The sequence below is a fragment of the Rhopilema esculentum genome, chromosome 16 (genome assembly GCF_057945365.1).
Source record: "Rhopilema esculentum isolate cy_ngs chromosome 16, ASM5794536v1, whole genome shotgun sequence".
In the NCBI taxonomy this organism is placed as follows: domain Eukaryota; kingdom Metazoa; phylum Cnidaria; class Scyphozoa; order Rhizostomeae; family Rhizostomatidae; genus Rhopilema; species Rhopilema esculentum.
This window is the reverse complement of record NC_142830.1, coordinates 11,328,757-11,356,560: the sequence shown is the minus strand read 5'-3', so window position 1 is coordinate 11,356,560 and position 27,804 is coordinate 11,328,757. Positions and strand designations below refer to the sequence as shown.

Genomic DNA, 27,804 nt, shown 5'->3' with positions numbered 1-27,804 from the left:
CTCCAATGAATGAAATAAAGGAATGAATTCGATATATTTGGGACAAACACTTAAAAACACTTTAATTTATGAGGTACTTTGCATTGCGTAAGAAAAAATTTGCATCACGTAACAACAAAATAAGACAAAGAAACGAGAAACAATTTTTAATTTGTCCTCTTATGTGTCTATCGACGATTCGCACCTATTGGTAAACTATATACTTTTAATTGATTGGATCCAGATTATCTCTCATTTACAATCAAAAACTTATTCATTTATAATCATAAAAATTTATAATCATTTGTTTATGAGTCTCGAAAAGAGTTTTTCTATGAAGTAAGTTGCACTAGTAGAAAGTATACCAAATTACCTGTTCATTTTTCAATGATCTGGTACACTGCAATCCCATAGTGTTTTCCGATGCACCTCAAGTCCCCAGGTGAACAATCTCTGTAGCCCTCTTTTACGCATTTCGAGGGGTTCTTTAAAGCTGAAGTGAATATCTCCACAGCATTTGATACAGTCCTGTCTCCCCAGCATTCACCTGAACCAAGGCAAAAAACGTACACCTATTTACTCGTTCACTTATAAGAATTTTTATAAAAAGTAAGATTGTCTCCATTGAAGTGAAAAGTTCAAGTTGAGATGTTTCTTTTAGAAAATTATTACAATTTCGTATTTTTAACTATTATTTTTGCTCCCTTTTTTGATGAATGTTTGCAATTTAGATGTTACTATTTTCTTGGGCGCTCTATTCCCGCTCTACACAGTTGAAATATTATTTTTTATGATTTAATAGAAATTGAGACCAATTCACTAAATTATCCTAAGACATTAGCAGAATCCTAGAGACTTTTTCAAGAAAAAGATCCTTATCCAGTCCTCGTACCTTCTCTATTGCCACGATTCCAGTTAATAGTCGTTACGTTTTTTAGTATTGCCAAAGGTAGCATAGAAAACCGTTTACGACGGTTGAAGAATTTTTGTCAGACTTCTAAAAAAATAGTCACTTTAGCATTTGAAGCAACCCACCATAGTAAGACATGCCAAAAACGCGGTAATTCTTGGACGTTGTTTTCATAGCGCATCTGTGAATGAAACCCTTCATGTAAATATCCCAGTTGTTCCAGTCAATCCATTCGCCGTTCCAGGCATGACTGGTGTGATCTCTCTCTGTGATGAGCATCTCTTTAAGCCGGTGGACCCTATTATCAAAGCAACCAACAAGCTGATACATAGTGCCATCTAAAAAAAAAATGAAATTGAAAAAAACAATTCTAGATTTGCCCTTGCCAACCCCCCTCCCCACTTTCCAACATGCGAATGAGGTTTTATTAAAGGATCATTAATCATAAAACGCTCAGTTGGTAAAGCGCTCGTCTCTGAACCGAGGGAATCGGAGTTCGAATCTACTCTTCACTTGAAGCAGAGATATATCGTCACTGATTGGGGGGGGGGGGGGGCGAGCCCCCCAAACCCCCATAATTTCCGCCACTGTAGAGATATATTGAAAAGATATAAAATATGAATTTAAGGTATAAAAATATTCTTACCTGGAGCTACAATGATTTCAGAGTTTGGGGTATCTGAAAAATTGCAAAAATTATTATCTGAGTAAACCTTTAAGCTCTCAACTAGATATAAATCATACGTTCTCATCAAATACAGACATTTGTTCTGTTCAATGGCTTTGAAAGAAAACGTCATTCTGATGCAAATGGAACAACTACTTTTATTAGATAACTGAAGGATATAAGATCTTACTATCAACAAATAACTTCTAAACCTGCAACTTCATCTTTAAAAAGAAATTGGCATATTTTATAGAGTATATTGTTGATCAATTAACCCAATCTCTTTCATAAATGTTTATGTTTCATCTCCTTTCTTTGTGTGCAAGATGTTATAAACCATATAGCTGATGCATCCATATTCTATATATATCGCAAAAGATTTCTTCGACAATTCTATTGTTCATATAAGGTGTGTTAATCGTCTTACCTGGACATCCATGTTCGTTGCATCTGATCGAAATAGTCGCACCGCCATCACAAGGTCTCCCACCGTTGGCTGGACTTGGGTTGGTACATGTTCGCCGGCGATACCGCATTCCTCCTCCACAAGTTCTGCTGCAGGACGAAGGTGCTCCCCAATCGCTCCACCCTCCATTCACAACTGCAAAAATATCCACAACATAGAATTTCCTTATATCCTCCAAAATAATTCATCATTTTAAGAGCTACTGATATCCCCTTTTGTAGTAAATTTTTCAACATCACATTCTTACACGCTTCCCCTTACACCATCTAATCTACGAGGCACTGATTGACTGGTTGACAAGTACCCTGGACGGCATCAAGACAAAAAAGGCAATATCCAAATGTCATTCATGCCCTACGAAGGAACGAGCATGTACAATTTTTGGACGCGAAGGTCTCTCGTAACAACAGCATCCAACAAAAGCAGGTAAATGTTGATAGAAATGGCAAACAAAATCGAGCACCCTTCACTCCTTACCTGGAGGACAGCCGTGTGTATTACATGACTCGGAGTTGACGTTGGTGCCTGGGCAGTTGCTTCCTCCGTTCGCCGGCGATGGGTTGTTGCAGTGTCGGTACTGGTGCATCACTCCTCCTCCGCATGTTTTACTGCAACCACTGAATGGCCCCCATACACTCCAGGCTCCATTAACTTTAAAAATAAACACACCAATGCTTTATTCTCTCTCAAGATGCTCTATTTATTGTCAATAGTTATTTTTATCCAGCATACCATTAAAGGATACAAATAAAATTCCAGGGTTTGCCACAGGGTACAAGGCATGCAATAAAAACTCCAATCCGCTCACCCAAAAATGGCTTTCTACCGGTAGAAAGGTACAGTTTTTATTTTAGAGGTAACGATAAAATAAAACAAAGATACCTTCAACATAAGATAACTTAACTATTGCATCACAGTTTTTTAAACTGCGAGATAATGTGCAAAAACTGTTTTCTTTGTCACCTAACGAAGGGTTTTCGCTGTAAATTTGTCAGATCGATAAATAAAACTACCATTGATCATTTCCTAAAAAGTTATTCTTGAACGCGGGTGCATGAGATACAAGAAGCGCCATCGGGGGTTTAGAGCCTGAAGGTAAAACCATTCGGTACAAAATATTGCAAAATGTTAAGAGCAATCCCCGCCTAACCGGTACGCTTCTGTAAAAAACTCAATTTTTAGCAAGCACGTAAACGTGGCAAGAACGTAAACTTGTGTTCAAGGTCCTAAATAAGCGACAAGGGGGCTAAAAACATTTTCAACCCGAAAGACAGGATAATTAAAGAGTTCACATTGGGAAATTTCATTCCGCTTACCAAGAGTCACAATCCAGGTAAAGAGAGAGCCTGCCTTCCCATATGGAGCGGAAACAAATTTATAAATTAATAAGTTTGTGAAATGTCAGCTAAAACCCATCCGTGAAGAAAGTATAGAATTTTGCGACATACCTCGTGGAGGCGGAGGTGGTGGAGATCGTCTTCGTCGCCTCCAGCAGGAAACATCTTGCAGAAACAGCAGAACAACAGCTGCAAAGAAGACTGTTAAGCGAACCATTTTCAGTTCTTTGACAGGAATAGCACGACTTGCAGCTCTAAAGTGAAACCGGAACTCAATGCAAGTGCTTTGATTATCGCCCCTTTGTTGGGTAACCAATTACATAGAGAATCAGTAAACATATCGAAACATGATTGTGTTTGACACACCTTTCTGTTTGCTTCCAGGTTAAAAATGACGTCTGTGGTAATCTGTGATGGAGAAACATGAGCTAATGATCTGATTCCATATTGATCTGAGCGATTCCATATTCGATACATTTGACACAAATAACTTTCCGCAAACGATATCAACTTCAAATGTTCCTCCGGCAGAATATCACAAGAAAACGATCTTTGTCCTTAGTGTTGCCACGTAACTACTGTTGTTGTCAAGGGACAGGCGCTTTAATATCGTAGCACCTTTTAGCATTTTCAAATCACATCAACAGTTCTGTTGCTACATTTAAAGATATGACAAAAACTGCGATGCTAAAAAAGTAAAAACTTGATGAGACAAATTACTACCTGGGTTGGCCAAATTAATCTTGTAGCTTATATCTAAATGAGAGAAACCTTGAGTTTGTCCTTTATGATAAATATCTGGGAAGTATAGAAGGATATCGAAGTAGAGATCAAACAAATAATAGGCTCTAACGAAAATTTGGAAAGAAAGGGGGCAAGAGCAAATTAATGACTTTTAAAAACTACTTGCAAAAATTTATTTTGCGTTGCAACAAAGGTAGGATCCATTGTCCCCGGCTCCCTATCGTCGGTATCCTGAAAAGTCACGGAGTTATACTGATCAGCAATCCAGGAATGGAGGTGTACAAAACTAACCTTTTTTCATTAGTTTTATTTATATCGGCAATGTGGCTGTGCATATAAAGAGTAAAAGCAAGCCCTTATTAAGAATATTTAGAAACGAGTACTGAAAGTCATAATTAGCAAAGGGCACAGTATACTGTCAGCTGTTAAAAAAATAAAGTGCATGCTACCTAGATAATTCAAAACTGTGCAAACCTTTGAAAATCAAATTGCAAGGACGAACTACAATCAGAGGACTGAAGACAATAGAAAAATATCGAACACACCAACTTAAGAGTGACACTTCTATCTTAGAGGATTCCATATACAAAATCTATCCTTTGACATTTGAAAACTTAACCTTTCTAATGTCTACTATTTTATTGAATACAAACGGATTCATTATAGTGTAGCAAAAAAACTGAAAACATGCAGTATATAATCAAGATAAAATTATGAAATAATAATCACATAATAATTTCTGTTATGGTTCCCTTTCTTAAATCGAGGGAACAAAAACGAGACAATGCCTTTTTCCTCCCTTTAGAAATCCCTCTGTATTAGAGACATGGTTCGTCTATAAACGCCTGCAGAGAATCAAATAACTACTTGCAAAAACATGTACAAACGTTTCAAAGAGCAGCAATCAATCATAGTTTCCACTTGATACGCCTGTCGATGTTCTGTATTGTATCATTAACTTAACTCGAAGTCTCTAATCACGTCTGTCCTTGAAAGAATTTGCAGAAAATCCACACAATAAGCTTTCCATACCATCATGAAAATCCATATTATAAGAAAATAGTTACCAAAGCTCCGTTATTTACAGCTGCGAAACTTAATACTTTATGTGTAAACTCCAACTCTGAATAGAATGCAATACTTCAATTGAGGAAAATAATTGGCGCAAGAGCCATTACATCACACTTAAATTTAAAGCCTAAATATTAGCAATTCATCAAAATAGCAAAATTCAAATTTCTTCGACATAATTTGCAGGAAAAACCCCCGTTATCCCATTTACTGTACCAGTCCACCAGCCTCCATCTGAACGAGAAATTACATCGATGACGTCACCTAATTGAATTGTAATTTCATCATCCCGAGCTGCAGTGTAGTCGTATATTGCTCGGCATCTTCCTCCGTAATCCTTTGACGCTAATTGACATAGATAACAATGTACGTGTTAGTAAACGCAAAGATTAAGGATTTAGTAAATAAGCACCAAGATTATCCTCATCGAAACTTCCCTCAAAATTCTCCTTGAAACGTAAACACAGATTCTCAAAAGGCCAATAACTGGGCTTATTCACTGACTTCAATTCATCTGATAATATTGCTTGGTTGTGTGGCTTTATATATAAAATACAAGGTTATTTCGCCACTTCCAATCTGCAGGTCCGCTTCATTTCTGTTGCTAGTTATTTTGTAAAATACTATCAGAGTGTTCTTTTCATGGAAAAACTTCAGTTCATAAGTTGCTGGTAATGTTTTGCATTGAGGAGGCCTAATCTGACAGATCGCAAATATTTGCATACAACATACTTGTTATCTTATATTCAGCCACAAAAGTAATCACAATTAAACGCGAACAGAGCATGCTTACTGAGAGAGATGTCTCTGTCTAGTGTCATTCGCATATTGAATATTGTATGAACACTCAGAATATTGTAAAAAAGAGTTCTTAAGTCCGAAGGCACAAAAATTGCTTTTTAAAACTTTGACCTTTGACCCCAAAAGCTAAAATGAAATCATGAAAAACCTCTTGAATATTCAGACTTTTAGTCGAAATATTTTGCAAATTTAGACGAATTTCATGGTTCTCTTTCAAGTTATTTGATTAAAATGCAAAATTTTAAAATTTTTAGTGACGTCATAGTTTAAGGACAATACCAATAAGAAGTAATGTGATATGAAACTAAATAAGAGCGCACTCAAACTTTCATACCTCGGCTAGTCTGGTCTGTTGTGGCCGCTACAGCTCCGTGGGGTTGCCCATCCTCGATGTCTTCAAATTCATCTGCATTAGGGATTAAAATTAGTTCTTTAGTATATATGCTAAAAATTTTATGCATGAATAGATCTCCCGTAGTCCACGCTTACGCCGGTCGTGTGGATATCTTGAGTTGTCTTTCAGACTAGGGGATGGGGGGGGGGGGCATCAATAGTGAAATTTACTGACGAAGAAGTTGATGAAGAAAAATCGAGGTACTATCTCACCTACTTATAGTCGAATATACTGAAAAAATCGCGGACTTTGAGATCCAACTTAAGATTTACCGACATACTAAGTATTTTTGTCGCACCCCTACATTCCCCGTTAGCTACTCCCGTGCCTGTCTAAAAGATTTCTGAAAAATTCGAAGCCCTTAATAGCCACTAATGTCCCACTAAAGATAGCATTAAAAGGGTATGGTAAAATATAAGACATAGATCGATCTTTTGATATACTACAATCTTGGACAGCATGCATGTTAGCATGCCTGGTAGCATGCATGTATTGTCCAAGATTTACCCTCTCCCCCCGTTCAAAGTTGGAGTGGGATTTTTTTTAGTACCAGAGATAACACTGAGCTTGGGAGAAGGGATGAGGTACAAAATCTCAACACTGTCTGTTCAGGGTGGGGAGGTGTTGTTCTCTCTTCTGACCTGTAAACGTGTTTTGAGGACAGCTCTAGGGTATGGGGTTATGGGGTGTTTATGGGTAGATGAGAGTCAGTGATTGTGGGTGTTAGGAATACTCTAAACAGAAAAAGAACCGAAATGAAAAGAATGATTTCCCAACCTGATTCATAGCAATGTGGGACAGACTGTGCCATTGCCGAATCTTCATCGTCAAGTTCATCAGGAATACCAATTGTTAATCTGTCGAACGGCACTTTCAACGTCCAAAAAGGTAAATTCTGCAAAAGATATCATCGATTCAGAAATACATTCATTTTGAATAAAAAGAACCGTAAATTTGAACTATTCATTAGAATAAGATAAAAGCTAATCAGATCATTTTCTATCATTTATCTATATTTTCTATCTTTATTTCAATGAAGAAACCCAAGAATAAAAAAACATGCCTGCTTGTCTTTGGTTTTCTGAATGCAGTCTGAAAGCCGAAATTGAGGCGCCTGTAATCCATTGACTTGAGAAAGACTACAGTTTATCGTGTACAGGCTTGCATCCAGACAATCGATAACCGCATTTGCCTGAAGTAGAAGAAAGGTGTACCATTGGTATTTTCACTGGCACTTTGGAGATGATTGTTGTATAAGAAGAGTACTGTGTTTGAAAACGATGTACTGTGTCAATGGTCACGGGTTTGTGCCGCTCGCTCATATGTTCCCTCAGTATATACAAGGACTGTCTAACAGAAGGCGGGTGACAAGGTAAGACAAGGCAAGTTCAAACTGTTGCCATAGCTCGCAAAATATGGAAGGTTTACCTAGCCTTACTCAATTAGCCTCTGTTTCACTACTGCCTCACTTGACGGACACTACAACAGTTGACGCTACAGCTACAACAGATTTATGACGGGCGCTAACCTCTGTTGTAGCGTCTGTGGCAGCAGCAAAACAAAGGCCCATGGAGCAAGTTTAGGGTTTACTTTCATAAAGAGCTCTAGTAACAACGATGATATGTTGGCTAAGCTATTTGATTTTATAAGACCATTTGTGCATCCTTCAGAAATGGTATCATCACCTTGAAAATTACACACTGAAGTCCATGGGGGGGGGGGGGGCGAGAGGTTGTCGGAGGCCTTAGGTATACCTAAAAGAAGAGGCTTCGCTGCGAGCGAAAAGAACAGAAAATTTTGCGACCACGCCCTTTAGATTAGCTTAAAATACATTTCAGGATATTCCTTGCAGTCATTTTTTTACAATCGTTTAAAACTTTTTACCATTTTTAAGGCATGCTTTTATTAAGATTGATTAATTTCGATCTTAAAATGGAAATCGTTACTTTATGAGGCACCATAGACCCCTGCTTATTTCTTGGAAATTAAGCAATACTGTAAAAGGATTTATCGCACTATTCTTTTCTGCCATTTTCATTTTGTTCTATAATTCTTATTCTCTTGTAAACACTTTTTGCAAAACACTTTTTGCAAAAAAGTGGGGGGGGGGGGGGGGTGGAAGCGGGAGCTTCCTATTTAGCATATATTCACAGAACGTGCATCAAATTGTTATCAGGCTTGATGTAAACTTTCATACGTGCGCAATTTGCAAAGAGACGTCATCAACTGTGTCGGAGCCACCGAACTTTGGTGTTTCTTGGTAGACAGAGGCAAGTTTTCCAAGACCTGCAAAAATGTAAAGAAACTTGACTGTACTCACCACGGTTGACAAAACTAGTTATCATGGATTAGTGGGTTCCAGGAATACAAAACACTGTGGGCCAACATCTTCTTTAAAACATTTTGGGAAAGTACAACGAAAATCACTTATTCAGTCAAGAAGTAATAATATATATTTGCAAGAGACATTTGTTTTTACTACACATGATCATGGTCAAAACAACCCTTTCATTTCCCAATCTAGAAATGCCAATAAAATAAAACAAACAATGCTTCATCGCCTCAGAAACAGTTGTTTATTATCGTTTCCCATCTCAAAAATGACGAAATGATCAAATGGCTAAAGTTCCTGGTCGTAGAGGCGAGTAGTCTGTTCGAATCTAGGTTTGGCCCAATGTCCAGATACGTGCCCATCTTTCCTCAGGACAATACCCACAAGTACTTAAATCTTCTTCAGATAAACAACGAAATCAAAGCGAGGTTGAGTGTAGCACTTTTTCTCCTATTCATTAGCTTATCTCAAGGTCATTGATCATATGGCTGTCATGTTTACTGGATTCTAGTCTGACAAAGATTTGATGATAACCTCATGTCTTAACTGCAGCAAGTGGATACCCAGAAGCAACAATAGACAGAAGGCAGCAACAAAAGGAATTGAACTATCAAGTTTTATTTTGTGTTGGCTAAGAAAATTTCAGTTTATAAGAAAACTCCTTTTCAACAGTTTTCCTACATGCTGAGTGTATTGGGGAGCCATATTCACCTACACAGCAAACTGAATACAGAACTCAATTGAACTTTCGATCTTCAAAGGTCAGTATGTCTGATGACTTCAATACGCTATAAAGTATTCAAATACCTGATCTTGCATGTTTCTCTGATCTCAACGCTTTTCGAACTTGCTCGTATTTGCTTTCAAGAGCAAGTTTACGTCGTTGTTCGTCCATCTGACAGCTAAGATCCGCTTCCTTCAGGACAAAGAAACTCAAGTAGCCAATATAAAAACACAACTTTTGGCACAATCGTTTAACTTGCTTCTTACGAAGGAGTTTCAGACCTACAGATGCACACTTGGATTGTACAACAAAATAAAACCGAAAATTTCTATTGTACGTACGTAGCATGTGAATAGTATTTGCTCCCCTGGCTGTTTCTCGCAGCCTTTTGATTTTATCAGTTCGTTGATATCTGCGGCTGAATCCATATTCTCGGTATCTGCACTTAGCTTGCCAAAACCCTAAAAATTGATTGAAAACCTTAAACTTCACTGATGTACCGTAGAAAAACAACGAAATTTCATAGCAATTTAGAATGAGAATGCAATAAAAATGGCTACGACAGCTGAAAATGTACAACAAGCAACGGCTTAATACATAAAAGCAGAACGATGAAACTCTGAAGAAAACAATTAAAAAGTCAACATTCAAATCATAAGCATAATATCAAGGGAAAAATCTACTTAAAATCGCAAATCACTTCTATCAGAAGTAGGAAATTAAATGTACGGTCTTCTCCGCCATCTTGCACTTTGATATACTAAGATTTTTTATTGTTTAATATAAATTTCAACAGAAATAGTAAGATACAAATAGATTTAAGCAAGTTGCAACTTCTCACCTCAGATACTTTGGGAACACAGTCACTCATAAATTCTACATATGCTTTAAGCATGTTTTTCAAGTAGCTTATTCTATCTTCTTCTTGTGTTTGAAGGGCCTAAAAATTTTCGAGATATGAAATTGATAGCTACATACATACGCTAGGACAAAACGTTTGTTTAGGAATTTATCGACACTATGCTCATATTGTTTTCTAGAAATTTATACATTTTTTATCGATTAAACTACATCGCTTAATATATGCATTGCTATGTCCAGCGAGGATCAGTTACAAATATTCAAAAAAATTACAGAATACTTGAAGAAAACTTACGCTGCAAGAGCTTGCCAACGAAGATTCAAGGGCCAGCCGCGCCCTTTCAGTTTCAACTACTCTCCGTATGTGCTCCTTATCTAAAACGGGACAAAAAGAGACATTTAAAAAAAGGAACATGAAAGCAACACTCTGAGTTTCACGTTTAATGCGATAATCACGAGCCTAGGCGTTATAGCTCAACATTGCCCCATTATATTTACCAAAACATAAATACAAAAGTATACATAAAACAAAAATGTATATTACATAATTGTTGAAAAAACACAGTGACACATCCATTTAACGAGAATCCGGGACCTGTGTGTCTCACAAGACTAGAAATAATGTTTGCTATCTATCCGCTGATTTGATGTGTCCGTTACTTGGAAGTGCCTTCTAACAGGACATTCATTGCAAATTAACTCAGAATATGAAAGAATATGAAAGGTTTACCGGATTTAATAACATTTTCTTCGGCTTTTCTACATTTCGTATCAAGCTAAGGAACAAAAAGAAATGGTAATAAATTCATAAGAATATACTAGGCCTTTTGGTTGACACTTAATTTTAAATACTAACAAATTAAGAATTCTTGAAGTCTGTACTCCAGAAGAAGATTTTATGCATCACTTCGTTTGAAAGCATATCTTGTTTTCCAGCTAGAGCTGCCTATCCCTTCCTGTTTGTGCTCCTCAAACCTTGAAATGCTTTCGATTACTCCTCTTCAAACAAAATTATTATCAAGCAAAAATAAATACTTTTTGGCAATATCTGCGGTATAAGTTACAATACAAAACCCAACGAGGGGGTCACAAAAAGGAATTTGAATGCAATCTGGTTAATTCCTTGCATGCTGCTAAAACCCTACTAGGATCCTGCGTAATAAATAATACGAAAGCAAAGATATCAGAAAAAATTCCAGTCTTTTTAAGGCTCCAAAAAACTTGAATATGGTCAAATAATTAATTGAAGCAATTAAAAAATTATTGATTAATCGATAATTAATAATAATTAATAATAATTTATCGGTCTAATAATTAATTAATCGGACTGGGATACGGTCTTCTGAAAATTGAAATCAAACCAATCAAAAGCTCAACAGTGCTTTGACACTTAAAAGCAATGACTGTTTAATGACTGTTGGTTTTTTCAACATTCAAATAGACCTCCAAAAGCTAAAACAAGATCTGCACAAATATTTTCTTTCCTGATGTTCTTTAAAATCATAAGCTGGTCTACCACAATAGTTAGGCCCTGTGGGCTTTGAAAAGAAGAAGATAAAGTGCATTGTGTACTTTCGATAATTCCTTTTCATTAGTAGTCCTGCTTCTTGCTGCTTCGACTTGAACCGTGAGTGATTCAGACTCTTTTGCTTCTTTAAAAGAAGTTCTTTTAGCCTCAGAAGAAAAAGCCAAAAACATAAGCCGTGTTAAAATAACTGACTAACATACTTCAGAGTCTGCGAGTTAGGCCGTTGGTGCATCAGCGCAAATCGCTCAACCTTCCATAAAGCCAAGTCAATTAATAGTATGCTACGATCATGCTCTAATTTTCATGAGAAGAAAATTTCCAGTAGTCTGAAAGGGTAAGCTGTCCATGTTCAAATCATTTCCCATGGGAACCCCAACCCAAGACATCAAATGAGTCAACTATATGTGACCTACAATTTTGCTAAATGTCGTAAATGAAAACGAACTTTTGAAAATACAACTACAAATTGCTAAAAAAGATTCTTACAACCCGAAGGCAAAATTCTAATCAGAAGAGAAAAGTATAAAAATAAATGTGCTAGTATATAAATATGTTCTGTACGAAGTTGAAGCTCAAAATCTTTCATTACAAGAGTTAATAAAATCAATTCACCTTTAATTCATCTGCCTTTTTGTCCGTATGCGTCTTGGCTGCTTTTTCCACTACCAGCTCCAGCTAATACAAACAAGAAGAAAGGATGATTGGTGCATGCTTATAAAGAAACTTTCAAACAGTTACCAATCAGATAAATGAAAGGGAGTAAAGATATGCATATGTCTGAATATTTACCTGTTTTCTAGTGTCTCTTTGATTGTCTATAAAAGCTTTGAAGGGCTTCACAATTTGCTCAAGTAAATCACCAGCTAATGATCTATGAGGTGAAGTACAAAAACCAACATTAACATCAGAACAGTTGTGATTTATTCATAAATTCCACAAAAAAATCATTATTGAATAATTTCTTCACCAGTTGTATTAAAAGTGACCATTAATTTTCCACTCCATATATACTGGAGGTTTCAAAGATAGATCAGCTTTGTCTCCAGGCTAGAATTCAATTTGCTCAAGAGGTTTGCCCGATTACAAAAACTCATTAACTTCCAAAGGTAGGTAAGAGCTGCTTTCCAAAGTTACCTAAATGGCCCTGTCCCCCCTCCCATTATTTTTAGACACATAGGAGGTATTCTTGGAACCACATTCCAGATTTTAGGTCTGTGGTTCAGAAAATGAAGAACAAGGGATAAAAATAACATTCATTGTTATGCCTCAGCATTGTATCAACCTTCATGGTACAACGTTAACAGAACATTGACATTTCATTGCTGATAAAAAGTTCATTTTCAACAATTATCAATGTAGAAACAATGTTAGACTTCAATTTTGCATCAGCTTTGTACCAACTTTTTTTGTACACTGGGCTTTCAAGATGGTGAAAAAGTTTTGACTCACGTTTAGTCAACCCTTTGCACACACAGTAAACATTACAGACAGAAATAAATAATGTTTGAAAAAACAAGATAACCTCGGATTTTGAAATTTAACAAAACATTTTCAATTTGTAGCATGTAAGTAGAAAAAACCAAACAAAACAAAACTGACTTTCTTATTTCTGCTTCTTGTTCAGTTTGAGCTGCAAAACTTTCCCATGCTGTATGTAGTGTACTGAATGAGAAACAAGAATATCCATAAAAAAATTAGGTAAGATAATTAAGCTTCAAAAGAATAGTTATAAATCAGAAGCTTGAACACTTATCAAGAGTCCTCTATACAAACTATTTAGCTTCCTTTTTTCAAAAGATAAATTTGCTAAGAAATTTACTAATGCAAAGCTGAAATCCATATAGTTGATTCTTTTTGTAATATTAAGCTTATAATATTGTATTCCTAAATGATACCAACAGCTTAAAAAGGCTACTAAGAATTTAAGTGATAAAAGCAAAAAAATATATAAAGAAAGGGAAATTTATGTTTAAGACCATTGTTTGGTTTTTCAAGCAATGTCATACTCTGTTAGGGCAAGTCTGGGTGTCTAATCTAATGTTGACATCAGGAGCGGAGACTTGGTCAAATATTGGGGGCAAGTCTATTGTTTTTGACAAAATGATGTCACATTTCCCCCCCATTGTTTTAGAACAAGAGACCATTGTTTTCCAAAATATTGGAGGGTGACTGCCCCCAGGTGTCTGTCACTGGTTGACAATTAACAATTAGAAATGAACAATGGATGTGTTGATGGAAGAAAGAAGGATAAATGAACAAATGGATGAATGATCATTCAATTGATCAAAATAAAAAATGATAAAATTTATACCCTGCAGTTTCCCCTGTTGCTCGCTTGGCCCTAACAGCTAATTTGCTAAGCCCATCACTATAAGTCTGCTCCAGCTTTACCCTTTAAATAGAAGTCAACATGAACAATCCAATTTTACATAGTGCAACATAGCAAAATTGGGCCAAAGGCATAACAGTTTCAGTTGAAGTAGCACAAATAAAGACATTTCACTAGAATTAAGGCGGCAGATAACACTTACAATGATCAAACTTTATAAATATCTAAGATATTCTTTCATATGAATTTAACCAAAAATTTACACTTTACTAATGAGCAAATGACATTACAAGATGATAGTGCAAAGAGCATGAAAATGGAGTGTAACCCTGTAACTATTACACTGCATCACATTACAAAGTTACAACAAAGTTACATTTGATATACATATAATTTAACAAAGATGCTAATGAAAATAAAAGAAAATAAACAAACAGGAGCTACTGGAAAAAAAAGAAGAATTGCAACAGTGACCACTCCATACAATAACCCTTCAGAGGAACCGTAAAAGAGTCCAGCTTTCTTTGAACAAGGGATGTGAACAGAGTATTGGTTTACAAGGGATTTTGTCCTTGGAAAAAGTGGCCTTGGAAATGAAATGTTTGATTAATTGTTGTGGACATGCAATATTTAAGTCATGTGGACAGCTGAAATTTTTAAGTGCTAAATAATAATAAGATCACGCAAACAACTGGAAGGTTTACAAGATGAAAATCCACTTTCATAAGCCGAGGGCTAATTTCCTGCTAGCTGGTACAGATGATATCTAAAACCAACCTCTCATTGATTATTGATGATACATCCCTGCAGAAGTCATTACCATGCCTCAAATACTTCTTTAGGTCTTCAAAAACAGCTGTTGTCTACAGAAAAAAAGTTTCAACAATTAGCCCTACAATTTTAATGCTCTAGACACATTACAGAATTTCCTAACATTAATAATTTGGAAAACAATTTTACAAAAATAAACACTTGGTAACAAGAAAATGAAAAAAGTCAATATTTGTAATTAATGGGAATGTCCTAATATATGGTCATAACTGTGGCATGGTATAACTACATATCATACATTATAGCTGGCAAGCCTAAAATAATAGAAATGATAGTGGTGATCATTAAAGGTCCATTTTGGTATACAATATTTAGTCAACTTTTACAATATACTCTATATTTTCTGTTTCTGCTTTTTGAGACTCATGGCCAAGAATATCTTCACAAAGGGCAGAAATCCTACATTTAGAAAACTATCAATTGTATCAAGTGTTTGGGGTGAAAGAGGCTCAGCAAGTTAGGGTGGCAAACTACTGATCCAGGGACTAGGGTCTGAGTCCCTGACATGACCAAACATTTGCTTAAAATGGGAGAGTCACCAGCTCTCTGCAATGCCAGTTACGAAATCACAGTAAAAGGAAGAGGTGCAGTCACAATGAGAGGAAGTACCAGAGCACTGTTTGATAACCATCCAGCTTCTCAGTCTCTGAAAAACTATCTTTAGATGCTGAGTAGAAACAAAATTTATTTGTATTTAATACAAACACAAATTATGTCCAGTTTTCCTGATAAGGGTTAAGCAATCCCGATTTAATGAAGCAATCCCACAATATTGAAGTATTAGCAAAAAATCTTTTGTCCCAGCCATCATCATTAGTGTACAAGTGACTACTAGCCTGTGACCCTTCCAAAGTCTAGCTCGATCTGTCAGTAGTTTTTAACCTACAGGGTCATCTCAGTATTTTCCTGCAATATCCTTGCTCCCCCAACAACCTCAATACCACCCTTTATCTGTAAAATTTCTATAATAGCTTTTTTCATTCTGGTTTTCTATTTGGTCTCTTCTCTGGTTCATCTGCCATTTTCAATTCTTCAAATATACCAATCAATCAAAATTGTTTCTTTGATGTTTACTACTAATGTAGACTTTAACTGTGTTATAACGAGTGTTCCTCATTTCAGATCTTTGTTCTATTGTCTGTCTTTCTCTGTATCTATTAGAAAGCAACCTAATGTTTCTGATCCTTCTAGCGATGTCTTTCTGTGACATGGGCCATTCTCAACTCATTCAAAATGGCTCTTCTCAATCACATGGGCATTTTGGGATGACTATGTGGGTTTATTGACTTAATACTTCCAAAAAATCTTTTCAAAAGTTTTTTTGAGAACCAAAGAATAGATTGAAGGCCAAAACAATGATTTGAAAGATAGTAGGGCAAAAATCTAATGAAGACAGATATTACATTTAGCTTGTTTCTTTTTAGCATAATTATGTTTGATGTTATAGATCTAATAAATTCTGACATTTAGCTGTATTTAATATAACATACGAGGAAGTGTAGGGCATTGTTTCTTTTGAGGATGTAAAAAGTAGCAAATGCTATTGGATTGAATGAAGTAGCCCAATTTCATCATATCTCATATTTTGATAAAAAATTTAATATTCTATAGAGCATACTTTAAAAGTATCCGGATATTAAATTGCTTGGGCATATTCCTAGACAATTTGCCTTTGTAAGCGAACTGTAAGCACTGTAAGCTTTGCCCCAAAAGGCTTTTTTAACCAAACTGAATCCGACAGCAAAAGTGAAGCAGGACATTTGCTTAAAAAACAAAGAACTGAGCTTTGGTAATCCTTCATCCGAAAAACATTTAACTTCCTGTAAAAACGTCTACATTGCTTCCCTGCGTAGAAGGAAAAATGACATATCCCAACAATGGTTCATTTTCACTCGATCCAAAATTAGAATTTCTAGATACACGTATTGATGTCAAAACAGTAGGAGGGTTGGTGCTGTGGCTAGTAACTCAAATCTGTTTTATCAAATAAATCAAATTTTCAATATATTATTTCTTGCATCGACAACAGTGTCAGCGTAAACAAAACATTTTTGTGCAATCGGGACAAATTCTAATTCGACTTTGTGAATGAGTATTGGCCGAAATAAGAAGAAGATTTGTAGAAATCGATAATGCCCAAAGGCAACAACAAATTCAAACACTCACCACAAAAACATCGCTTAATTGCAGCGCCATTTCTCTTCAAAATGACGATTTGTGGCAGAGAACTGAAAGTCTACACCTCCAGTTTCAAATGATAACACATCTCTATTTGGAGCCTCCTTCCGATGAGCCCCATTAGGGGGAAATACACAGGGATTCCAACATAGGATTCAAATCAGTAATTTTCAATGCAGAAACCAAGGGAGGCTCGAAATAGGGCGTTGGGGTGTGACAAGCTTCCTATTGCCCTTCAAATATGTGAATCACTAATTATTGCTGGTAGTTCGATAACGTAAACACGCATTCAGTAATATAATATATCAGATAATCCTTTTTACCACTCTTGTGGTCTAGGGTTTAGCTATTTTTCATGTTTTCGAGGCTTTTGCCCAAACTGGGGGCATAGAAAAATTTATCTTTATAAATGAATGAAAAAGACCCTCTAGTAGGAAAAGCAATGCGGTTAGTGTAACCTAATCATGAAAGTAGTACCCTCTCTATTGCCGATCGAAATTACCGACCAGTAACCCAAATCTCCCATCATTATGAAGTTCATTATTTGTTAAGCCACAAAATATCAGATGCTGCAAGATTCAGTCGCCTGCCTGTATGTAGGCTTTCTGTCCCTCTTGGGTCTTTTACAGACTTCAACCACTGTGAAGCAGAAAAGGGGGCTTGAGGGTGGCTCACGAAAGTGGTAATCTGCAGGGATTTTGGAAGCAATTTGTAGGAGAATATTGTTACAGAGTCATTGTTGTTTATATTAAACTAAAAACTTACATTTGGCAAATAATCCTTGGATTCATAATAACAACAATAAGTAATATTTATAAAAACTTGCTTTTTCAGAATATAAATTCTGTTGTCAGTCAAGGATATGTATCACCAAAATAGTTAAAGTAACAGTTATAATTACAACAAATTACATGGTTAAAAATTTCATAAATACTGTTTCTGGTCATGACTTGATTAAATGGTCACTTACCATGGCGATCCACTCTTGCTGATTCAAAGCCTTCACTCTGTACGGATTTAAACTGAAATGCCTTGAGCCAGCTTGCTGTTTCGTTTGTCAAAGTATCGCCAGAAAATTTCCGACGGGTCTTTTATAAGTTACTTGTTAGCTTCGTCTGACGTTGAATTTAAAAACTAAGTGACGTTTTATTTAAAAGAAAAACTTTAGACAAAACTACAGACTCTGTTCGTATCTTTCGCCTAGCTTTTTCAAAACAATTATTATAGAATACAGACAGTTATTAGCGCCATTTCCCTATAGTTTCCATGATTATATTATGGAGGCCCTTTAAGATATCTATATACATAAAATAAATGGAACGAACTCACCGCTTGAGAATTTAATCAATAAACAATTCTTTCATTTCTCTAACTCAATTTCATTCCTCGATCCTTACGAACTCAACTATCACACCCCATAACAAAACTAAAATCAACTAAACTGTTTCCATGGATATCAGTTAATGTGCAGTACAATTAGAAACAACAAAGAGTATTTAAAATGCGTTAAAACAATGGTAATTATGTGTGAACAATAAGAGGACGTGAAAATGCATATAAACAGAATACTAATGAGAACAGTTCACCACAATATCAAGCAATTTGGTTTTCTCTGAAATGGGGTTTGCCTAGCTCCTGAGAGAGCCCCTCCTTAATAATTCCTCTTCGTACGAATTCTTTATCAATGTTTAGCTACTTTTCTTAACTGAATTTTGATTTCTATAGCTCGTCTGGTGTTTGCTTATAGGCTCGAAGGGTTGCCCCCTCTATCATTCACAGACTTATTTTCACCTCAAGATGGGCAGTCACTTCGTATTTATTTTTAAGCACGTAAACCCAGTAGTGTACAGCTATTCTTTAAAGAGGGGGGCTGCTTACGGAATGCCTACTAGCCTGCCCCTGCGTCACAGACCCTAACTCCTCTTCAGCAGGCTAAATGCCTGCCAACGTTTTATCACTTCATGTTATTCAAGGATCATTCCCAATAATAAGGTTCTCATTCTGTGCCATTACAAAACGAAGAAATTTGCAGGGTAACCAAACAAGGGAGAGGAAAACACAAATCAAAGTTAAAGACAAAATTAAATGGGCAAAGTTAAAGACAGACAGCATCACTATCCTATTGCATATCTCTGTATAAAGAACTTTTGAGATTAAGGATGGCTTAAAATCAATATCAAGCTTGCATACTACATAATTTTATAATTGATACATCAATCTAAAAGCATCACCACATTATTATAATGCCAATTTTTAAAATTTCAGTATCTGACGGAGTAAAATGCAAAGTTTGAAGGTGCACCTTATGCCCAACCATGTACAAAATCTGAAGAGTTTTTTTGTTGGCTCAGTCTTACATCTGTCAGTTATCTGTAATGTGTGTAACTATGACAATTTTGAGTATCAAAAAATCAGGTGCCAAAACTTTTGGTATATTCAGTAAACATTTGAGAATTTTCGGTGGGAAGTAAGAATTTTCGGTGAATAAAGAAAAGAAATACATATTCAGTGGAATGCCCTTATTACGAACCGGGCTTATCATAAACTTCGCTATTCGAAATGATCTGGTCCTTTACAGTACTCCATGTACAACGATTCCTTGTTATAATGAACTCCTATTACCAACTTTTCCTTCGCCCTTACATTATTCGTGATAACGCTTTTCTACTGCATACAGCATTTATATCTTAAACATAAAACTATCTTGAATACAGTAATAAAGTTACAAAAATCAATATTTACAATGTCAATCCAAGGAACGGAACAGAAGGGAAGGCCTAACGCAAAATCGGAAAAATTTCTTTGGTCCTATCCATAAAATGTTTCGTACTTGGGTTGAAACAAAACTAAAATACAATTGTCAGCTGATGTGATTTGACATGTTCGTACAGAAAATTCACAAGGTTTAGAAACCCCAAGCCCCAATATTTTCCATAACAAATCGCAACAAGAGATTTAGAGTACTGATCGACTGTGACTTGAGGCTTCAAAATTGAAATTGCTGAGACGGACCGTTAGATGAGGAAAATTATAGGAACATTAGCAGGAGTAATAGAGAGCTTAAATTACTTGGATGTAGAGGAGAAAGGAATGGAAAGGGTTGATGAGCGGGCAATTTTATTTGACTTGATGAAGGAAGACGAGAACCTGAAAATGTCAGCTGATGGATATGCAAATAAAAATATATCTGAAAACAATTCTTTATACTCCGAGGTCACGTGTCAACGTATCCGATTTGATAATTTGAAACCGTATTCATTTTCTGACATCTGACATTTTGTGTTACAGGTAAAGTTTCAGATTTTCTTGCGATTGAATATTTCTGTGAGATAAGAATTATTATTCAACTTAGATTTTCTACAAGTGCTCGTTCGTTCGAAAATCATTTGTGGCAAGTCACGTTTTGGGAATCGAGTCCAGCTCCTATGCAGAGTTCTATGGTAATTCAACAATTGGCAACATATAGTTTGGGATATTTCGGGTATGGTTTGAATGAGGTGTTTAACTTTGGAAGCAATGTTCTCTCAAAATCATATACACAGGCTGTAATTCTATATTATTCTACATAATGTTGCTGGAAATGTTTTGATCATTTTCACGCTCCAGAGTACTTTTGAACGCTTTACGCATTTTGACAACAAACTTGGTGAAGTCATTTGTTTGGTTGACTTCCTTTACATATGCATCAAGCTGCTGCACTGCAGGGTTGCAATTCGAAACTATAAAGAGACAAAAAGCAAATGGTTATCAAATATAAAGAGTGGTCAAACAAGTGCTAGATATCAATTCCATTTTGAAAGTCTTCAACAAGAGCTTTGATTCAACAAGAGAAATAAAATTAATTGAAAAGGATAAGAAATCTCACCTATGTATTTTGATTCCACAATTTTTGTATCAAATGAAAACTGTCTCTTTTCATTGTCCTCATCCAGTTTGGTAAAAATAACCCTTATCTTGTCTTCTAGAAACAAAAGCTTTTCATTAATGTTTGTAATCTACAATTGAAGATGGGAAAAAGTTAAGAAGTTTTGTTTTGACTTGAATCATTTTCTGAAATGCCGAAAGGGATCTAAAAGTCTAAAATGCTTACAAATAATTCCACAACGTTAACTTAATTCACTATTTCCCGAGAAAAATGACTTGTGTTTTTCAACAATCTCCAACATCAGCTAACTGCCTTCAAGCTATCTTGTAGGATCACAGCAACACATATACCGTAAATTATCTTTTTAGCCCCCCTCTCAATTAAGCCTCCCCCTCTTATTAGCCCCCCATTTTCAGTAGGAAAAATTTAACTAGCCCCCTTATCTAGCCCTCAATTTAGCCCCCCCCAATTTTCACTGATGCTGAAACAAGTAAACTTGACAAAAACAGAGACTTTCATTTTATTCATTGGTCGTTCAATACTTTGTATCAAATGAAAATTCACACACAGTGTCTCTTCCAATCACGGCAGATCCCAAGACAAAGATTTAATGTGCATTTAGCACAAGCCATGTGGGAACCTTTTACCAAAATTACAGGCCGTTGGTACTCAGAGGGATGAAGTAGACCTTTTCGAATGCTCAATTTCAGAAGGCGACACGGTCCAAGAAGATATTTTAGAATAATTTATTACAATAATGATGACAATATTATTGATATAGAAGGCTGATTTGATGTTTTTTATTTGGAAAAAATTAGTTTTACCACTAAACATGAGTTTTTATTACAAAATATTTACTAAGCCCCCTCTCTCAATTTAGCTCCCTCTCTTATAAGCCCCCTGGGGGGCTAAAAAGAGAATTTACGGTAAGCAGAAAAACCCAGACCCACATGAGAGATTTAATAAGTTGATATGGAATGGCATACCTTCTTTTAATGTCTTGAAATCCAAACCCAGTCTCTCCTTAAAAAATGTAATCCCCTTTAGCACTTTTTCTTCCTTGGCATTTACAAACTTTTCCAGAGCAGTGACATCTGTGGAAAAGAAAACATTCAAAGTCCTATTTGAGGAACCTCAGTAATGGCCTACATTTCAAAATAAAATGTTTGTTTCTTTCTATTTTATTATCTATACAGTACATATATTATACTTTTATTAATTTATTCATATATATCTTATTTATATTTAAAAACATTTGTTGACCTTTTCAGTATTAAGGTTTGGTTATGTCTCGCTTCTTGAAAATGCCCTCTATTTATGCAATCAGATTTAGAAGAATTCAGTTGATTGCAACTTCTCTAAGTATGTTTGTTCATTTTGGATTGAAAGCACTTATATTTTGTTGCATATAATTTGAATTATGAACTTTATATAGTTTAATTCATCTAGTTTTTCAGTATCCTCTCTAACTGTGTCTTGAATATATTCAGTGCGCCAAATATACCCTTCTCCTACAGAAAATCCTGTTTTAAATATGCTTCCCTTCTCCAATAGGCACTACTCAAATCGCTTTTGAATAAGCCACCCTTTTAGAATTGAGATTTGAAAAACTATCCCAACCATAGAGTCTTATTGAAAGTACGCAGTGGGGGCTGGCATAAAAAATAGGATGGCACTTAATAGTAAAGCAAAATTTGTGAGCAAAGCAAACCAGCTAGAGGAAGGGTGGGGCAGGGGCATGGCCCCTGGAGACATTATATTTAGATAAAATACCCTGTTCATTGCTTTTTAACAACAGGTCAGAAGTTTTCATACATTTGAGTACTTAGGTTTGGTTGACATCATTTGTTACTGCTGAAAAGGCATTGGGGGTAATGGCCACGGAGAATTATATCACCAATGAGGTGTATATCATTAGAACGAGGAATATAGAACTTGGAATGACTTTTCATTGTTGGATTATCAAAAGGCAAACAGTTTTAACTCTTGTTGATATATTCAATGCCAATCTTTCAACCAGCTTTAAGATAGGAGTGTCAGATTTCGGCTGTGGTGTATAATGCCGCTCTTCCTTCTATTTGTTTTTTGCCATTAATTCAACTATCATTGAAGCAAGCAAAATCATACAATACAAAATTATTTCTGGCACCACTAGTATATATACTAAACTGGTATGTACCACAGTACCTGTGCACTGGTGCCACTGAAAGTACACTATGCATTTTTACAAAATAAAGTAAACAATCCTTTACCTGTCTCAAGAATTTCTAATTTTGCATTTTCTTCTTTGATTTTGCTTTGATCATCATTGACACCTGATTCCATTTTGTGCTTTGAATTTTCAAGGTTCTCTAGCCTTTTGATAATATCTTTCATGTCCTTTGCTCTTAGGTCCTGATCTGTTGTAAAAGTATACTCTATTACATATGCATATGGAATCATTTTAATAGGATTATACCATATTGACTATCTTTACTTTAAATATATATGTAATGGAAATGAAATTAAAAAGTTCAAAAGAAATGTTAATCAAACTCACCATAAATCTGTTTTTTAAGATTTTCAACTTCCTCTGAAAATAAATTAAGAATATTCAATCAAAAAAGGCTTTAAATGAACATTTGCAAGGCCCGTCAAGAGACGGGTCGGGCCCCAGGGCTGGGACTGTCATGGGGCCCCACCGTCGAAGGCTGCAAAAACCTTTTTTGGGTTACGCCCTTAGCAATGCAGTAAGATGGACTGTAAAAGACATGAATTTTGAAATCAACGCCCCTGAAACACTTGAATTTGTATTTTAAGGTCTTTAACAGAACATGTAATTAGTGACTATATAAAACAAATCATTAAAACAAATCAGTTTAAAAATCAGAGTTAATTTAATGTTTAAAAAACTGCTTTTCTTGCTTTCCTTATGGCGAAATCCTTAATCTTTTCCCACAATCTTTTCCAGCTGTCGTTTGCTCCCCAACCATCAGGAGAAGCCAATTTTGATTTTGAACCATTATTAATAGTGTGCTCAAACAACCTGCATGGCAAACAATAGAGTGCAGCCTTTGTAGGACTGAAAACAAGCCAGCTTCTTACTATCTCCCCATTTTGCTGCTTCACATTTAAGACCGTTGTTGGAAATTTGTGGCTGTTGCCACAAATTTGTGGTTGTCGGGATCGTATCGTCAATGTTTTGATTATAAACCATAACAAGAAAAAGCCCTCATTATAGACCAGCTTGTTGATCCCATGTTGAAAGATTAAATTTCGCATATCAATCAGGTCATGGGCCCTGCCCTGCCAATGCTGCTAATTGAAAACTCATAGCCAAAAATACATACCTTATTTTCTATGGGCCCCTCAAGGCCCCAGGTAACTACCCTGGTTACCCCCCTCTCTACAGTCCTGACATTTGCCATAGGTTTTGGTGAGTAGATCTATAGCCATGAGAGCATGAAGGTGAAACCCCCTTTGAAAAAAATCATTTGAACAAGCAGGAGTTTCTTTGCCATCTATTGGTACTTTCATGCAAATCTGCAAACTTTTTTGACCAAATGAAAGATGGCTCATCCACTGTATTGACAAGTGAGACCTGGACACCTCCTTGCACAATACTTTGCAACAGCCCTGATGATGAATGCCACTCAAAAAGCTTCCTCTTCATCTTGTCAAGCAATGATTGAATACCATTGCCACTTTTAAATTACATCATAAATCATTCAAGTTAAAACTGTATAAATGTATTTAAACATCAGTAGGGAACTTCCAAACAAATCTGGAATATGAATTCACATTCCCAGTGGCTAGGTGAAGTCATCAAAAACAAAATTTGGATGAATGAAAAATTGTGGTGCTATTTCATCTACAGATAGATGAGTTTACAAGCCAACTAAGAATTTTGTGGATCAGCTGTAGATTTGCCAGCAAACTCATGAAGAAATTGGGAGAGGAGGGGAGGGGGGGTAACACACAGCACCCAACTAGCTATATAACCATGTTCCAGTATGTAGAACATTTCAATGAGGCAGACTTGGTATCACTGAGGAGTGCCTAAAAATTAGCTTCATTGAACTAAAAATAGTTCTGGCAGACCTGGCATATTTAGGAAATTTTTGCACACCAGCAACTGAGGTGCAGAGCTGTTGGTCAGTCTGCAGAGTATGGCAGATGAACACGAGAGGTCACTGTAGTTGCTGCATGCCAATATTTGAAATTTCACACTGAATTTACTAGATAACACTTTTATCAAAACCTTCTTATTGAGTGCCACATGAATAAAGGTAAATGTGCTTGAAATGACAGTGTACACACAAGATTTTGCCAAGAACTACAATAATCTGCATTCTGAGCTGTTGGCACCTTAAATCTTGGCAAAAACAGCCAGGGGTATAGCCAGGAGGGGGTTGCAGGGTGTGTGTCACCCCAAATTCTTCATTAGTTGGTCCGTAATCTTCAGTTGGTCCAAAAAATCCTCAATCTGTCTGTAAAATCCTCTATCAGTAGGTGAAATAGCATCTTGAATCTTTCTATCTATGTATCTTCACCTGTAAATTTTTCTATTAATGACCCTCCACCCACTAATCTGCATCATTGGCTTTAGGGAAAGCCCAGGACGAAAAACATCTGCATGACCCTTCTAATTTACAATTTAGAATTTTTTCTTAGATGCAGGGCCCTTCTAGCTACCATAAATGTGGGTCCTGAGGCTGTGCCCCCTAAAACCAGCACTGCTAGTCTGGAAGTTCAAGCCATGCCACTGAAAAAAGGCCATACTCCACAAACTGGTCCATGTCCAAGTATAGGTATAAATAAAAACACTGATAAAATAAGGCTTATCTGAAAGTCTTAACATAGTATCTAGCTCATTAAAGAAATTTATAAAGCAACAGGTGGTTTCTTTGAGTATTTTTTGGCTCTTGTATGGGCTTAAGCATGTTATCAAGGTTATTATCATTCAATTTAAGTTGGCTTGAACTAATAATAATAATGATAATAATAATAATCAATCGAACTTCTATACAGGATGATCTATCAGTGCAAAATTGTACTGTTATCAATAATACAGTACTGATAACTAATAGGGACACTTGGTCTCTCTCTCTCCCTCTCTTTTTTTCTAAGAACATAAATGCAAACAAGCTAGACTGATAAATGTGGCTATTCTGTCAAGAAGGCAGTTTTACAATTTTTTTTCAAAAGCGAATTTTTTTGCTTGATCGTCAAGACGTTCTAAAATTGTGCGCTACCTTTTCAAAAAGGCAAACTGCAAGACAAGGTTAGATCATCTTTATAAGTTTTACTGGCCAGAGACTCAAAAGAACAATTTCGAGAACATAAGTATGATTATAAAACTCAGACGCAGCATATTTTCACCTTCGTACGAAGCAATTGCCTTATCATGTTCTTCCATACTCTTCTGCTCAGCTTCCTTCCACATAGCCAGCCATTCATCCGACTTTGTTAAAATGGCCTGTAAATTTTTGCAGAAAGTTGAAAATTCCTGATCCAGGTTTTCTGTATTATCTATAACATTAAACGGCGAACAACCAGCCATTTTAATTCTTAGAAGTCGTTCAAATATGTTGCACAAGTAAGAAGTAAACTCAGAATTGAATTCTTCGACAAGCCGTTGCGGATTTGGCGCCAGTTTGAATATTGCTCCTTCGTATCAAACAATGTTGCACCTTTGCCTGCCACGCAACGCAGCTACTAACGCTTTTTCGGGGTGGGCTCTATGGGTTCTCCATACACACTAGCAGGGGGAAAGCTAAAAAACATTTCGCTGAAAGAATGGGCGTTTGCTACATTACTTTAGTTTCTTATGCCCTTGCTACAAATTTGGGAATGCTAAGCTCAATCTGCCTTTTTGTTGTTTATCAAAGTTTTGACAGAGATATGGACCATTCATTGGTATTATAACATACTTACCCAAAAACATCAACAAAAATGTCTACATGGCAATATATCTTAAACAGACTCTTCATTCCGGAAATAGCAAAAAACGGAGGCAACTTGAAATTTTCCAAGGTGTAAAATACAGTTAGCATACATGAACTGTCTTTCAGGTTTAATTTATTATTATCTTTAAAAACACAAGAGCTTTTTCTCCTGACATGGGTTTGCCAAGGTAGCTTGTCAGTTGGATCCTAAGTTAACAACTAAAAACTGACCTGAATTTTTTAGATTGATTCAAGGCCAAAGGTGTGAAGTTTAACAAGCTGGACATAAAAAAGATACTAGTCGAATAGATAGGAGAGTTTTTTGTTTAAAATAAACAGAAATGTTGAAGGAACTATTTAACGGTAAAAACAGAGTTAGTTTTCAAATTAGATAAGAAAAGTAATGTAAGGATTTAACAACACAAATAGGATGGTGCGTTTTAAATGGAATTCCATTCAATCAGATGGACTCTAGGGAAGGCAAACTTTACTTATTGGCAAGCTGCAATTAAAAGTCAACAAACAGGAATATTGGACAGGGAAAGTAAGGTCTTTGGTAGGTCCAAACTCAAAGGCAATGATAAAAAACACCATCTTGGAAAACCAAAAAGAAACAAGAATGTGGCAAGTTTTTCCGAGGAAAATCTTACTTTCACCGTTGCAGGGAACACAGAAAAAAGGCAAAAGCCCTGGTGATACGTGCTTGCGTCTTTGGGTACTCGATTCCTCGCAGGCTCTGGTGGTGCGAAAGATAGCAGGCGATTCACAACTTTTCTACTCTTTTCCACAGCTTTTTTAAAATTGCCCCGATACATGGGAATTGATTTACTAGGAGTAAATTTGATCAAGGCGATTGAGAA

The 27,804-nt window shown here is 36.0% G+C and overlaps 3 protein-coding genes across 4 annotated transcripts; all 3 read right to left on the bottom strand.

Moving 5' to 3' along the window:
* Positions 1-143: 143 nt before the first annotated feature.
* On the bottom strand, positions 144-4,044 carry LOC135682264 (uncharacterized). The gene is made up of 6 exons (XM_065197079.2): positions 3,471-4,044; positions 2,500-2,673; positions 1,984-2,157; positions 1,536-1,568; positions 1,015-1,227; positions 144-526 (listed from the first exon to the last, which is right to left on the bottom strand). Exons 1-6 carry the CDS (start codon positions 3,574-3,576, stop codon positions 357-359), a joined length of 870 nt encoding a protein of 289 aa, XP_065053151.2. The 5' UTR covers positions 3,577-4,044; the 3' UTR covers positions 144-356.
* Positions 4,045-5,136: 1,092 nt separating this feature from the next.
* On the bottom strand, positions 5,137-17,282 carry LOC135682260 (nostrin). The gene is made up of 17 exons (XM_065197073.2): positions 17,141-17,282; positions 14,921-15,006; positions 14,126-14,206; positions 13,414-13,476; positions 12,604-12,685; positions 12,427-12,489; positions 11,859-11,960; positions 11,017-11,062; positions 10,582-10,661; positions 10,267-10,365; positions 9,767-9,886; positions 9,509-9,617; positions 8,567-8,655; positions 7,433-7,561; positions 7,147-7,264; positions 6,310-6,381; positions 5,137-5,519 (listed from the first exon to the last, which is right to left on the bottom strand). The coding sequence occupies exons 1-17, from the start codon at positions 17,168-17,170 to the stop codon at positions 5,335-5,337; spliced, it is 1,554 nt and encodes a 517-aa protein (XP_065053145.2). The 5' UTR covers positions 17,171-17,282; the 3' UTR covers positions 5,137-5,334.
* Positions 17,283-19,215: 1,933 nt separating this feature from the next.
* Positions 19,216-27,680, bottom strand: LOC135682265 (uncharacterized). Of its 2 annotated transcripts, none has more exons than XM_065197080.2 (6): positions 26,379-27,680; positions 23,557-23,589; positions 23,270-23,416; positions 22,004-22,111; positions 21,018-21,113; positions 19,216-20,871 (listed from the first exon to the last, which is right to left on the bottom strand). In XM_065197080.2, exons 1-6 carry the CDS (start codon positions 26,557-26,559, stop codon positions 20,714-20,716), a joined length of 723 nt encoding a protein of 240 aa, XP_065053152.2. In that variant the 5' UTR covers positions 26,560-27,680; the 3' UTR covers positions 19,216-20,713. The 2 variants fall into 2 exon arrangements, with proteins under 2 accessions (XP_065053152.2, XP_065053153.2); XM_065197081.2 differs by having other exon boundaries at positions 21,018-21,110.
* Between the last annotated feature and the right edge of the window lie 124 nt (positions 27,681-27,804).

Coding starts and splice junctions, on each gene's coding strand:
- LOC135682264 (XM_065197079.2), bottom strand. CDS start 3,576: ATGGTTCGCTTAACAGTCTTCTTTGCAGCTGTTGTTCTGCTGTTTCTG. Junction 2,674..3,470: donor ACCACCTCCGCCTCCACGAG/GTATGTCGCAAA, acceptor TTATTTTTAAAG/TTAATGGAGCCTGGAGTGTA. Junction 1,569..1,983: donor CAACGAACATGGATGTCCAG/GTAAGACGATTA, acceptor GCAATTTTTCAG/ATACCCCAAACTCTGAAATC.
- LOC135682265 (XM_065197080.2), bottom strand. CDS start 26,559: ATGGCTGGTTGTTCGCCGTTTAATGTTATAGATAATACAGAAAACCTG. Junction 23,590..26,378: donor GGCAATTGCTTCGTACGAAG/GTGAAAATATGC, acceptor ATTTATTTTCAG/AGGAAGTTGAAAATCTTAAA. Junction 20,872..21,017: donor TGTGGAATCAAAATACATAG/GTGAGATTTCTT, acceptor GTCTCTTTATAG/TTTCGAATTGCAACCCTGCA.
- LOC135682260 (XM_065197073.2), bottom strand. CDS start 17,170: ATGGCGCTGCAATTAAGCGATGTTTTTGTG. Junction 8,656..9,508: donor AGAGAAACATGCAAGATCAG/GTATTTGAATAC, acceptor ACATTTTTGCAG/GTCTTGGAAAACTTGCCTCT. Junction 5,520..6,309: donor AACAGACCAGACTAGCCGAG/GTATGAAAGTTT, acceptor TATGTCAATTAG/CGTCAAAGGATTACGGAGGA.